The 15,823-nt window shown below is 34.6% G+C and overlaps 1 protein-coding gene across 1 annotated transcript in view; it reads left to right on the forward strand.

The window, feature by feature from the left end:
• LOC111056355 (shematrin-like protein 1) overlaps positions 1–2,544 on the forward strand; it is a 12,364-nt gene extending 9,820 nt beyond the window's left edge. Inside the window, exon 2 of the mRNA XM_022343717.2 lies at positions 826–2,544. Within this exon, the coding sequence (XP_022199409.1) occupies positions 826–1,191 (366 nt within the window). The 3' untranslated portion in view covers positions 1,192–2,544. The remainder of the gene's footprint in view (positions 1–825) is intronic.
• The last annotated feature ends 13,279 nt before the right edge of the window (positions 2,545–15,823 follow it).

Here is a 15,823-nt window from a genome sequence, read left to right on the forward strand (position 1 = left end):
CAGGAATATTCCTTTTTCAACTGCGAGTCGATGTATACACAAGTTTTTTTTTAATTTTGCTTTTTCAGAATAATATGGAAAGAGAAGGAATTCCTTCACACTCTGATATCACTATATTATAAAAGATCATCTACTCTGAAGATAGGATTAATCAGACTATAAAATTATTCAAAATCAATCAGCTGACAAGTGAATTACACAGATGTTCTGGAGAAGCCGTGTCTATTTAAGGTCTATAGTTTCAATCAAAGACCTTAAAGAGCTATGCATCTTTGAGGTCTTTGGTTTCAATATTTTGTTTTGCAGTCATGGTATTTTTATGCGTGCCCATCAGTATCAATATTCTCACATTTGAAAAAAACTAATTTGATAGGTGATTAAAAATAATCAATTGAACTAAAATAATGCTGGAAAAATTTTATTGTAAAAAAATAATTCTCATCAGATGGAAAGACTATCACGGAATTGAATGAGTTATATTATATGAAATACAAATTCAAACGTGAACCGAGTTTGTGAACATTATCAAACAGGTGACATCAGCTACTTGTGGATAATAAAAATGGCCTACTGCTCACAGAACTACTAGTTGAAGTTATGTTAATTCCCTTCTCACTCGTCATTTTCAGTCATTATCTCGTTTTCTTTCCCTCCCTAAAGAAGAGAGCCAGACATTGAGTAGAGGTGAGGGAGACTCACTTTCTTAGAAGTGAAACTTCTTCAGTATTTGTGTTCCAAATACCTATTGCAGGCTATGAGTTTGCCTCCTCATAGCTGATACAAAAAATAGTAACGAAAATTTATGACTAATTGTTTCCTTTTCAGATCGTATTCCTGGCCATCGTAGCCGTCGTCCTGGCCGAAGCCCCCGCTGAGGAACCCAAAGAGACTTCAGCTGCCGCCCCTAAGGAGAAACGCGGCATCCTTGGAAGCTACGGATACGGATATCCTTACCTGAGCGGATACCATGGTGTCAGCGACTACGGATACCACGGTCTGGGATACCACGGTTTGGGATACCATGGTCTGGGATACCCCTACTACGGCGGATATGGATACTCAGCCCCTCTCTACTCCAAGTCTTACTACCATGCTCCTATTGTCAGCAAGTCGGTGGTTCTCCCTTCATACAGTCTGCCCTACAAATATTCCTCATACCATGCCGCCCCTTACTACCCATACTTTCATTGAGTAATATTACAATAATCAGTTAATTTTTCACTTATCATACCATACTGTTCCACAAGACCTTTCTAGAACTGACAATACTTAGTTCGTTTTTTATATTGTATATTGCCATAATGTTCAATACTTCCTTGGAGTACTCACAATGCTTAGTTCGTTTTTGCTTATTCATTTATTCATATGTAAATACAATTAAAGTAAAAAACAGGCAAAACAGGATGTTGTATCATAACATACTGTTCCATACTCTCATTAAGTATCGACAATACTTAGTTCGTTTTTTATATTGTATCATACTATACTGTTCCATACTCCCATTAAGTATTAACACTACTTAGTTCGTTTTTGATATTGTGTCATACTGTTCCATATCATCATTAATAATTGGTCATATTTAGTTTGTTCTCAATCCATACTGTTTCATACCATACATACTCATGTTAATACTTGACAATACTTAGCTTGTTCTAGTTTTCTATCATGGTGCTCCAAACTACTATTGAGCTCTGATAATAGGTTGTTTCCAGTACAGTTTTAGTTTCATTTTCCAATAGATGATCTCTAGTACTTGATTATTTCATCATGAATAGTTTTTGATATGAACTTCGTATCTCTCAAAATCTCTCCATCATTGCTTCCAGTTATCAATCAGTTTATCACATCAGAAGGAAATGACTTTATATTGTTTAGACCACTAATTTATCAAAACAATTTGAGATATAGAATAGAACTATAGTACACTTTGAAATTAATAAAATAATAAAACAATAATACAAATTGTAACGTATCTACTAGTTTCGGTGATCACAATTTGAGATAGTTTGTGTTGTGATACCATTATTTAACAATAACTCAACAGCCAGTGAACAAGTTTACTAGACATTGAAATGGTGTGAAAATAGAAGTTTGTATCTGAAATTGTTTTAATAGGCCTAAATGAGTGGTTTTCACAATATCAAGTCATTTTCAGCTAGTATCTTGTTTTCATCTATCACAACATTATCTTCACAATTACACAGAAAGTTTATCATATATTATGATAACTTATAGCTCCTGTAGTTTTCATATCTCATGAATTTAACTTCTCTGTACTATACAATTATCTTATCAAATCTCATTCCTTCTTTATAATCTTGTCTACGTCTTCGTATTGTCATTATCAATGTACATTTTTCGTTCTCCATCGAATCCATTTCTTCTGTATTGTAAATCTCATTATTATATTCCTGTCTTCATCTCTTAGTCAAACTTCAGTCTTGAAGACTTGAGTCATTCTGTTGTAACTTGAACCAAAAATTACTACGATGTTACCATTAATTTTAATGTTTATTATTAATAAAGTTACAATTTAGTACTGTATAATTTGTGTCTTTTTTGGCTTCATGATACCCAGTTTATATTATATTCCACGTATACAATTCGAACAGTACCACATTTTTGTATATTTTACACGACATGAAGTCAATAATTGACTGTCTTGTAAAATAAATCAAAAAAGTGTGTTAATACATCGCAGCTCGGAATGGACCATCATCTTCAAACAGTACATTGAGAGAGGGAATCTGTTATCATTGGACGAAGAAGGGGGAGGTTCTCAGTTCCTCAAGATCTCAGTTCATCAAGTGTCTATTTCGAACATTTCTTGAGAAACTGAAACAAGTGGAAGTTGAGCCGTTTAATTCGTCAAATCTCAAGGCATGGCGTTTCCGTTGCAGTCTTGTGTACTGGGATTGTATCACTTCTGACGTGAATCAATTATTTTCAATAGTAACATAATATAATCCAAGATGCTTTGGTTCATCAATGTTTCAAGGATCAAAGAGTAGGTCTGGGATTGGGTTTTCGCTTTCAAATGACAATTTGCGAGTATTATTGGAAATTTATGATTCGAATATAAATGATACTGTATCCCATGGACTTTCTGGAAGCAACTGGAACTTGAGGAACTGAAATTTCGATCAACTGAGACCTCCCCATCCGAGTGATCGACTGAGAGCGTGATGAAGTGAATGTGACACAAAGTTAGAGCTGAACGTTTTTCGATTACGACTTTCTGATTCATTCAATACAAAAACATACTGATTCATCTTATTCATCTTCATCTATATATATATATATATATATAATATATATATATATATATATATATATATATAAAAGCGAAATAGCACTCACTCACTGACTGACTGACTCACTCACTCACTCACTCGCAGAACTAGGATCTACCGGACCAAAAACGTTCAAGTTTGGTAGGTATGTTCAGTTGGCCCTTTAGAGGCGCACTAAGGAATCTTTTGGCGATATTTTAACTCTAAGGGTGGTTTTTAAGGATTTAAAGCTCTTTTAGCATGTATATTCTTCTTATTCCAATATCTTAAAATTATAATTGAAATGTCCATACCATATGTTAATATAGAACTATAATCTAGAGAGAGTACCTCTTCGAAACAGTTGTTCTGGTAACTAAATTAAAAATTTTGTAAGGTTGGCCTCAAGTTGAGTTGACTTTGTTAGGTTGGCACCAAATTGAAGATTGAAATGCATTTATCAAGGACCTCCTAAATACAAATTTATCCAATTAGCCAAAATTAGCGTTTTCTCAGCTTTTCTGCGTTTCCTCACCTTTTTCAATAATAATTGGAAATATATTTAAAAAAATTCAGTACACAGGTTTAGCTGAGGTAGAAGAATTTTGTTAGCCAAAGATACGCTGATATACGATAGTAACAGGTGTTTTTCGAGATCAAATTGACATATTACGTTCAAATTCGGTACAGAGGTTCCTCTGAGGTCTACATGAAGGCGAGCGAAGCGAGCCCGCTGATCTCATTTCTGGACGATCCAGTCGGGGTCCAGGGGGCTCCGCCCCCTGGCTAGACGGATATGGCGAACGAAGCGAGCCTGACGGCTAGTAATCATATATCCTTATCATTAAAAGAGAATTTTATTTTCTTAATTTCATTTTTCCTTAGATGGAAATTAGACCTACTGAGATATTGCATTTATTCAAATGTCAATAAATTTATAATTATTATTAAACGAAAATCTAGATTAAATGCTGTAAATCACCCCGAAGAATTTGCTACTGCAATAAATATTGACAACAGGGTGAACAGCTAGATATATAATTCTTGTATGGTTGCGCTCATCGAATTTCCATCTAGCTGTATGCCATGTTGTCAATATTTGCAGTAGCAGAAGTCTTCAGGGTGATTTACAACATTCAATCTGGATTTTCGTTTAATAATAATGCAGTATTACTTTTTCTTCCTTTTTTTACATTTAATCTGGGTTTTCGTTTAATAATATTGCAGTATTACTTTTTTCTTCCTTTAATGATACTACTAGAGACCACTCTCTTATCAATACTTGGCTATCTTTGCCTACAAGTCACATGACAGTTTGACAACAGGCTACAACATTCACAACCATTTATATACTTTCGTATCTACAAAAATAAAATCCCTTCCAAATAATAAATCTCTTTCTAGCTTTTTCAACATTGTTTCTCTCTCAACTGAAAACAACAAAGTAGTCTTTCGAACTGCATGTGGAAATACAGTTTAGAAAGTTACGAAAGTCATCGTAAAAGTGGATTGATACAATTTGCGCCTACTCTTTTATTATTGTTTGGAGTCGCATTGGCAAGTCCATAATTCTATCCACAATGGTTAATGTCCGTTACAAAGTGGAGCGGTGATGAAAGGGAGGTCACTGGACAACTTGGTGTTAAATCTGTTGAGAGTCTGAATAATATTTCGTGGGGAAAATAGGAACAAAGCTCATACAAATCACGTACAAAGCTCACAGTCTTGGATCATATTCAATCAAGAGAAAATAGGATCAAAGCTCATACAAATCACGTACAAAGCTCACAGTCTTGGATCATATTCAATCAAGAGAATTTATCAATTGAAGATGAAGATTGAACTTTCAAATTGCGGATGAACATTAAAATTTAAGTTGGAGTCTAACTCCGATTTTGGTCACTCGTCAAACATTGAAATTTTGCTACAATTTTTTTTTAATAAAGACCCATCCATTTTTCATTCTGATTTCTTATGGAGCCTATCAAATTCAATTTCCACCGATATCATAGGCTACTGATATGCATGAAATAATGTATGGATAGCTTGCATGGAAATTCATTATTTGAATGGATTGCTGGAAGGCCAAATGCTGGAAAATTTACAGAAAATGTATGCAGTAAATGTATGGACTCAAATGAATTCAAGTGGATAGCATAGCCTATCATTTTTAAATATAAAGAAAATAAAAATCTCAGTACCCTTTTTTAAAAATATTTTATCACAAAAATGGCATAAATGACCGAAACATGTTGTGATAAAATATTTTAAAAAAGGGTACTGAGATTTTTATTTTCTTTATATTTATATTACAAGTAGCCCTATACAGGAAAGAGATAAATAAGATGGCATATCTACCTATCATTTTTATTCATTCATAACTCTACCTTCATTGTATTATCATTCATCCCATCATCATCACCTAGGCTTAAAATACTTCTAGAAAGTCGCCTTTGTGAAATAATAAATGAATAAATAATATGTACTTGATAAACATCTTAACAGTAAATCATTGAAATGGTAGGCTAATAAATAGTACAGTAGAAACTCTTAGTATAGAACTAAGTATATATCATAGAGAGAGTCCCACAAAAGGTGTGACAGCCGAAGATCATAGATTCTACATGAAATTTGCAACAAGAAAAGTCTACTAAAATTTCCTAATATCGACCTTAGTTTTCAAGATCTATCGATTTCTCAATATTTTTCAAATACGTCAATAACTAGAAACTACTATTATCAGTCAAAATCCAATTCTAAGGATATGTTTAAAAAGGAAAAGTTCTCGATAAGATTCATAAAATTTGCAGCTCTGACGTTTTTGAACTTTTTACGAGCTTTCAAACTGTTTGAGTTTCAGTTTCGAACTCGATACTTTCGAATATACTCTCATCAACTTTGAAGTTTCATCAAAGTTCAAAACGGTCAAACAAAGGAACATGTAATATGATTCTTATTGGAAATTTCTTCCTCTTTCCAACCATATCCTCATATATAAATTTTGAGAGATTGTCTCCAGTGCTATTGACGTTTTTTCAAAAACATCGAAAAATCTATATAGGCTATCTCGAAAAACTATCGGTATAAGTTAATTTTACTAGACATTATTTGTTGCAAATTTCAAAATTTCATGGAGAATCTATGGTCTTCGGCCGTTACATCTTCCGTGGAACATTCTGTAAAATCAATACTATGGTAGGCCTACTCAAAGCAGTACATAAAGTCCAAGATTAAGATAAATTATATTGCTGAGAGATGAGAAATGAAAACAAAAATTGATAAAATAATATTGCTGAGAGCTGAGAAATGAAAACAAAAATTGAAATTGTCAATCAATTTTATTAATAAAACAACCTTCTATTATAAACAGCCAGTTTCATTGATAAAAGTGGTTGACAATTTCAATTTGTGTTTTTATTATGGAAAAGTTTCTACGATATCACACACAACACAACTGTATAATGTTAGAAGCTGAGAAATGGTTTTGAATTATGTATGAGTGAATTCAAATCAAATTAATTTATTTGTAAATCAATTTCTTTCAATTCCAAAACTGTGAAAAATGTAGAACTCAATATTGTTTCTTGCAGTGAGTAGAAAAAGAGAGAAGTCAGTACTTCTTCCCTTATCGAGATCTGACAGAGAGTTCAGATCTTCCCTTATCTCTGGTAGAAGATATCTTGGAAAATAATTATTTACAGAGGTTAGCAACTTAGTAAGACCCGTTAAACGTCGATGTAAAATGTGAGTATAGCTGGAGAGATGTTTGAGGTCTTGGGCCATGAATGTTGTGTTACAATAGTGTGGAAATCCATTGTTGGAATTGGCTACGGCCTCAGTAGGCAGTTGGCAGCTGTAGGCTTCTATGGATTGTTGGCCAATTCTGTGACAGCCGCTGCAAGGCTAGACAAGCAAAAAACGCCGATCGACTGGAAAATTCCTTGAAAGAAAAGTGACTGGTGCAGGCTGCTTTTATTTCTTACCGACAAATCGGAGCTTACTGAATACATGTGGACTCACCAAGTGATTCTATCAAATTTAGTCAACACATTCCTGATGAATTCAAAACAAATTATTATTTATTTATTTATTATTTTACAAAGGCGACTTTGTAGAAGTATTTTAAGCGTAGGTGATGATGATGATTGATTGATTGATTGAGTACTTTATTTATGTAGATTACAATATATACTGGCTTATACACTTATATACAATAGCTTACAATACAGCAAAATTATAGATGAATTTACATAATATAGACTAAGAAAATAACTATTGAACTGTATATGATATGAAAAAGCAATTTGTAATATAATAACTATAGATAATAATCATATTGTTATGCATCTACATAAATTGGCGGAGCTTTGGACATATCAATGTCCATTCTGATGGGATGAATGATAATACAATGAAGGAACAGTTATGAATTAATAATAATATTGTTGAATAAAATGTTTCCAATGTAAGTTCAAGAAGGTTTGAGCGATTTATTTATTCACTTATTTGATAATTGTTTGATACCTGTTTTCTCGTTCCTCGCACACAGGCTTTGCCCATGTGAGGAACCTTCTTCAAGTTTTATATATGTATATTCTGTATTGTTAGTATTTCTTAAGAATAAGAATAAATATAATTTCAATTTCAATTTCAATAATACACGAAACACAAATTGGGGAAGGACCAACAGGCACAGCCCAAAACGGTTCCTTCCCCTAATTTTGATTTATAAACAAGTCCAAAAAGTAGGTCATGCTCCATTCACTTTTGAATTTGAGTCTAATTTTTTGTGCAAACCCTTAAAACCATAAAAAATTCGGGATCTAGATTGTTCAAAACCAAATCAAATAACAAACTTGCCTGTTATTATCAGAGAATATAAGATGTTACATTCTAAATTATAGAGTGAGTGGTGTATCGAAGGTTGTGGGGGGGGGGGGGTTCCAGGTTAAATGATCCCGTAACAGAGGCCCATAATCCAGGATAGCACATCAAATTCCACAAGTTGAAGTCCATAGGGGGACCAAAAGTTTTGGTTAAAACACCCCCTCCCCCCCATTTCAAAATCCTGGCTATGCTACTGTATAGAGTAGTTACTTTAAATCACTTCATTTTTATGGGCTACTTTAATAAAAATAATATAAAACATGTAGTACCCTTTTTTATTAAAAAAGATACTCTATATTTTAGTAGTTACATTACATTCTTCTATCTCTCTGGTAATTATGCATCTTATGAATCTATCATAGGCTATGGTCTGAGCATTGTTATAATGCATCCTCTGGATCCATTTCTATGACAATATTTCAGCCACAAAGAATATTCAGCCGCTAAGGTCTGTTCGAAAAATATCTGACCATTTTATTATACTTTTCCTACAGTTACGTTGAAAAGTGGCCATTGCTGCACTGATTACAGAACGCAAAGAATCACTTTTCTGCTCTAGTGCGGGAAAAATTTTTCTGCACTCCAGATTTGCAACATGGCAACGCAAAATACTTAGTAGGTTATATGGAGCAACAGTGCAGCAAAATCAAAATGAAGTTGGTAACAGTGACTGCTGTGGCTGCTATAGTGAGCAGAGGTGCAACCAAGCACAACGCGCTAATTATTACTATTATATATTATAACCAAGGACAACGAGGACTTTAGGATTTTAGGATTAAGGTTTTTATCAATAATAAAATTACACAGAAAAACATTTGATGCATTTCAGGCAATTTTACCCATAATTACCCACTTTTCATATTCAATGGTAACTGTAGGAAAAACTTAATGTGAAATACGTGCGCAAAGTTCCTCTGCTGCACTCAAGAAACCATTCCGCCCTCGCCTTCTTTCGGTGCAGCAAACTGTCACTTTGCGCACTAGTTGCACAAATAACTATTCCATTTCATTATATACTGACCATTCTACTTTCCTCGCACACAGGCTTTGCCCATGTGAGGATCCTTCTTCAAGTTTTGTTTATGTATATTGTGTATTATTTGTATTCCTTAAGAAGAAGAATAAATATAATTTCAATTTCAATTTCAATAATACACGTAACACAAATTGGGGTAGGACCAACAGGCACAGCCCAAAACGGTTCCTTCCCCTAATTTTGATTTATAAACAAGTCCAAAAAGTAGGTTATGCTCCATTCACTTTTGAATTTGAGTCTAATTTTTTGTGCAAACCCTTAAAACCATAAAAAATTCGGGATCTAGATTGTTCAAAACCAAATCAAATAACAAACTTGCCTGTTATTATCAGAGAATATAAGATGTTACATTCTAAATTATAGAGTGAGTGGTGTATCGAAGGTTGTGGGGGGGGGTTCCAGGTTAAATGATCCCGTAACAGAGGCCCAAAATCCAGGATAGCACATCAAATTCCACAAGTTGAAGTCCATAGGGGGACCAAAAGTTTTGGTTAAAACACCCCCTCCCCCCCATTTCAAAATCCTGGCTATGCTACTGTATAGAGTAGTTACTTTAAATCATTTCATTTATATGGGCTACTTTAATAAAAATTAATAAAAATAATATAAAACATGTAGTACCCTTTTTTATTAAAAAAGATACTCTATATTTTAGTAGTTACATTACATTCTTCTATCTCTCTGGTAATTATGCATCTTATGAATCTATCATAGGCTATGGTCTGGCCATTGTTATAATACATCCTGTGGATCCATTTCTATGACAATATTTCAGCCAAAAAGAATATTCAGCCGCTAAGGTCTGTTCGAAAAATATCTGACCATTTTATTATACTTTTCCTACAGTTACGTTGAAAAGTGGCCATTGCTGCACTGATTACAGAACGCAAAGAATCACTTTTCCGCTCTAGTGCGGGAAAAATTTTTCTGCACTCCAGATTTGCAACATGGCAACGCAAAATACTTAGTAGGTTATATGGAGCAACAGTGCAGCAAAATCAAAATGAAGTTGGTAACAGTGACTGCTGTGGCTGCTATAGTGAGCAGAGGTGCAACCAAGCACAACGCGCTAATTATTAGTATTAGATATTATAACCAAGGACAACGAGGACTTTAGGATTTTAGGATTAAGGTTTTTATCAATAATAAAATTACACAGAAAAACATTTGATGGATTTCAGGCAATTTTACCCATAATTACCCACTTTTCATATTCAATGGTAACTGTAGGAAAAACTTAATGTGAAATACGTGCGCAAAGTTCCTCTGCTGCACTCAAGAAACCATTCCGCCCTCGCCTACGGCTCGGGCGTAAACGTTTCTTTCGGTGCAGCAAACTGTCACTTTGCGCACTAGTTGCACAAATAACTATTCCATTTCATTATATACTGACCATTCTACTTTCCTCGCACACAGGCTATGCCCATGTGAGGATCCTTCTTCAAGTTTTGTTTATGTATATTGTGTATTATTTGTACTTTCTAAGAAGAAGAATAAGGATAATTTCAATTTTAATTATGCTTTTCAATAATGTAGCTCATTCTATCAGCGGTTTTCATTTCACCAGTTTTTCATCAATCAGAACGCTGATTTGAGTCTCCATTTTCATAATCCATATATTGACTGAGTATATGAGCCCTCAATAGGCCTCAGCACCTTTATACATCATCCAGGATGACAACTCAACGTGCCCATCCGATATTACGGGAGTGACCCGGCGAAAAACTTATGTTCATATCCGGGTTTCAACCCGGGACCTCTAGGCTACTACGCAAGCACTGTATCCACTATAGTGAGGTCCACTTTATAATGGCAGTGGATAAAGATAGGAGAATAGCGATGCCGATTCTCTGCATCAATCAATTATATTTCTACACTGTCAAAAACATAATATTGGCATCGTTGTGAACCTAGAAAAGGATAGTACCACCGGCTTTGTCGAATGATAGACAAGTATAGCAAAACCAAAGTTGATCAAATACTGTCATTATAACGTGGAACTCACTATAGCTCACTGATCACACATTTACTTTCACTAATCAATCATATTGTATTCAGAAAGCAGTCATCAATACTAAGCCCAGTAGCTCACCAAATCAATTTATAAGGGTGGAACATTTATTCTTATCCTAGAATCAAGCCAAACTGAAGCAGAGGGTTCGGATTCCACCTGAAACTATCAGTGCATTCAACTTTCATAGCTTTCATTGTTGAACCAAGCTCAAGCTCAATATATTGTTTCAAGTGTTTGATGAGAGAGTTAGACAACATTTTATAAAGTGAATAAAACATAACATATTTTGTAGACTATTCTAAAGGTGTGTACTGCACAGAGATACGCGCCGCGAACATGAGCAATTCACTTTTAATCAGCTGATGCCTAGCTTTTTATATCTGTATCTTACCGTTTCTGTAAAAATACAGATATAGTCAGCTGACTAAAAGTGAATTGCTCATGTTCGCGGCGCGTATATCTGTACGCACCTTTATGAATCAAAATTCGGGGTAGGAACAGTTTTGGACTGTGCCTGTTGATCCTCCCCCAAATTATTTTACATAATAATTTTTGATCATGAAATCAATAAAAGAATGAAATAAAAGACTATCAAATAAGATAGACTAATGAAATAAAGACGACGTGATCATCGTCCTCAGCAAAAATAGAAAGAAACACATTTTTCTGAAAGGCCGTGATATGAATCCAATGCTATAATCTATCCGTGTAACAAGATAAGATGCATTTAAAACCATGCCAAACACAATTTCACCAGCTATTTATTTAACAATATGGTTGTCCAAACCATATAGTTCAAATGTAATTCAACCGGCACTGAGCTACATTCAAGGTTGTCGTTGTCACTCGGTCAGTGCTCAGTGGAGAAGCCGTCATTTCTTCCCAAAGTTCAACAACCCGACCTTCAATCAGTTTACAATCAATTTCGATTCTCTTCTCACTCGCCTTCAACTCGTCAACTATCTTCGCTCTTCCTCCTACTCCAGCCCCTTCTACTCTTGTCTGCTCTTTCTAAATTTACTTCTAATATTCCTCTTTTTTCTTGCTCGTCTTATACTGCTCCTCATTTTCTTAGTCTATTTCTTCTGGTTCCATTTATTTTCTCTTCTCACTCGCCTTTAACTCGTCAACTATCTACTTGTTCTCTCTTCCTCCTTCTCCCCCTTCTCCTTCTTCTTCTTATTCTTATCTGCTACTTCTTGATTTTCTTCTTATATTCCCCTTTTCTCTTTATCATCTGATCCTGCTTCTCATTTTCTTGGACTATTTCTTCTTGTTCTATTTTTTTCTCTTCTCAACTCGTCAACTATCTTCTCTTGTTCCCTTGTCCTCTTTCTTCTCCTCATTCTCTCCTCCTTATAGATTTTATTCCCATATTCCTCTTTTTTCTTTCGTGTGATCCTGCTCCTCAATTTCTCAGTCTATTTCTTCTTGGACTATTTTCTTATTTTTAGTCTTTCCTAGCAATTCCTTCCTCCGTCTCCTTTTTCGTCTTCATCTCTTCTACTCCCCCATTCAATCCTCTATCACATTCTCCTTCTATTTCTCCTCATTCATTCATTTCCGATATCCTTCTCCTTCTCCTACTTCGTCTTTTTCCACCCTCCTTTTTCGTCTTCTTCTCCTCCATCTCAAATGTGAACTCATTCGTTTCCTCACCCTGTTTCATCTCTTGCCTTCAATTCTTCTCCTCCTCACACGTACTTTCTCGTCTTCCCTCTCCTCCTCCTTTTCCTTCTCCTGCACCTCCTGCTCCTCCTCCTCCTCCTCATCCTCCTCCTCCTCCTCCTTCTCCTCTTCTTCTATTTCTCCACGAAGCTTCCAAATCAATCCTCGCACGTTTTTATGTCTTCCAACACTGGAATCAGTATGAACTATAGTGGGGTCCACGTTATAATGGCAGTGTTTGATTGATTAGCAATGATATTGCAATCCTTGTCTATCATTCAACAAAGCGGATAACGATTTCTCTTTCTCGCTTTGCTCTGTTGCCAGATCGTCTTTTAACAATGTATAATTAATAATTAATCAAGAAAATATTTCATCCTAATTATGAAAATTCATTATGAAATTATTACAAAATATAATTTATTGCTCAATAAAATATAATTAATTATTTTAAACGAGAATGAACCGTTAATATTACATCAATAAACCTGTATCAGCTACCGTCTATAGAAGGCATTGACAAGACAGAGGATCGGCAACGTTTATCTCCTATCTTTCTTCACTGTCATTATAGGGTGGATCTCACTTTAGCGAGACATTGTAATAAATTTATTACAGATTAATTATTTAAGAATCAATCAATAATAAATTGCCTTTCAAATTTTCTTCATCTTCTCTCACATTCTCTCTTTTCTCACATTCTTTTCTTCACATTCTTTCTTCACTCTTTCCACTATTCCTTAACCTTTCAACTCTTTCTTTGCAATTTTCCACGTTTTCCGACACTGACTCAGATCGGCTTCATTTTACAGTTTTCTTTCTTCGAGCCACTATGATGCAACGCAAAATAGTTTAGATGTCATGAGTCTTGTTTTCCAGTCGCTCTCTGAAGGTCGTCCCGGAAAAGTGAGACAGGCGGAAAATCTTTTTCTGTTTATCACGCTTTTCCGATTGGTTTTCTTCCAACATCCACGGCAAACGTAAATGACCAATTGAATTCAATGTTAGGCACTGTCCCTGTCATTTGTTCCACTGTCAGTCTTCAACATTAGGCTGGCCACTAACGACAGGACATGCATGATAAATATGCGTGTACACACATGTTTATCATGCATGTCCTACCCTTAGTTGCAAGCGTTGGACGTTGAACTTTTCTTATTATAGAGAAACGGAGAGATGACAATTGGAACAAGGTGAAAAAGAAAAATATGAAGAAGATAGAGCATGAAATCACGGAAAACGAAAAATCAAACTAAAAATAATAGGATATTATCGTCAATATTCCATAAACAGTAATGGAGATTAGCTCTAAACCCGTTCCACACTGGACAAAATGTTCGGCAAACATGTTTGTTGAGGAGCTCAGGGACAACCATTTTAAAAAGTTTGGACAATCATTGTTTGTCAAAAAAAAATTGTTTTTTTTTCAAACATTTTCAGTGCTGACAGCTGTAAAACATAAAACCTGTTCTCCTCACTTACAAATATTTTGTTTGGTGACGCGTCCACTGGCCTACGGGCAAACATTGTTTGTCAAACAAAATAGAATTTATCTCTTTCCTGTATAGGGCTACTTGTAATATAAATATAAAGAAAATAAAAATCTCAGTACCCTTTTTTTAAAAACATGTTGTGATAAAATATTTTAAAAAAGGGTACTGAGATTTTTATTTTCTTTATATTTAAAATAGAATTTGCCCAAAATATTCCAACAAACATGTCTGTCGAACATTTGTTCAGTGTGGACACGGCTTAACACTAACTAGATAATCAATATATCCAAGAAAAGCGAAAGCTTAAATATTATTATTATATAATAATTCCACACGATATTATGCCCACTATTCAATTTTACTCCACATTTTCATTTATATTTTTTGCCTTATTGTCTTACATTATGTGTATTAGATAAATTAGTGATATTGATTGACTTTCTGATGTGCAAGGATAGTTGATTTGGAATGGAATGTATTCTTACTGAAGAATAGTCATAATGTTTTTACTATAATATTTACTTTAATATTACTTTACTAATAATAATTTGATCTATATATATAAAAGCGAAATGGCACTCACTCACTCACTCACTCACTCACTCACTCGCATAACTAAAAATCTACCGGACCAAAAACGTTCAAATTTGGTAGGTATGTTCAGTTGGCCCTTTAGAGGCGCACTAAGAAATCTTTTGGCAATATTTCAACTCTAAGGGTTGTTTTTAAGGGTTTAAAGTTCGTCTTTTAGCATGTATATTCTTCTTCTCCCAATCTCTTAATTATAATTGAAATTTCCATATCATATGTTACTATAGAACTATAATCTAGATAGAGTACCTCTTCGAAACAGTTGTTAACTGGCAACTAAATTAATAATTTTGTCAGGTTGGCATTAAGTTGAGTTGACTTTGTTAGGTTGGCACCAAGTTGAAGATTTAAATGCATTTATCGCGGAAAAATTGATTGGGCACTTCAATCCTGGGAATATTATATTACTAGCCGTCAGGCTCGCTTCGCTCGCCATATCCGTTTAGCCAGACGTTTAGTCTGGACCCCCGACTGGATTGCTCTATCATATGATAAAAATGCTCAAATGAAAAATGCAGGCGAGCGAAGCGAGCCTGCTGATTTCATTCTTGGACGATCCAGTCGGGGGTCCAGGGGGCGGAGCCCCCTGGCTAGACGGATATGGCGAGCGAAGCGAGCCTGACGGCTAGTAATACTATAATCATAGTGTTGTGTTATTCACTAACACTTTACTATAATATTATCTCTGTGAACATTGTCCTACTTTAACGTCATTGTAAAGTATAGTGTTATTCACTAACTCTTTACTATAATATTATCTCTGTGAACAATATCCTACTTTAACATCATTGTAAATATCCAGGAATCTATCATTCTAGCATCAACACAAGTTCAGTTTTCAAAATTGAATGATAACCAAACT

Source organism: Nilaparvata lugens, chromosome 11, assembly GCF_014356525.2.
Source record: "Nilaparvata lugens isolate BPH chromosome 11, ASM1435652v1, whole genome shotgun sequence".
NCBI lineage: Eukaryota > Metazoa > Arthropoda > Insecta > Hemiptera > Delphacidae > Nilaparvata > Nilaparvata lugens.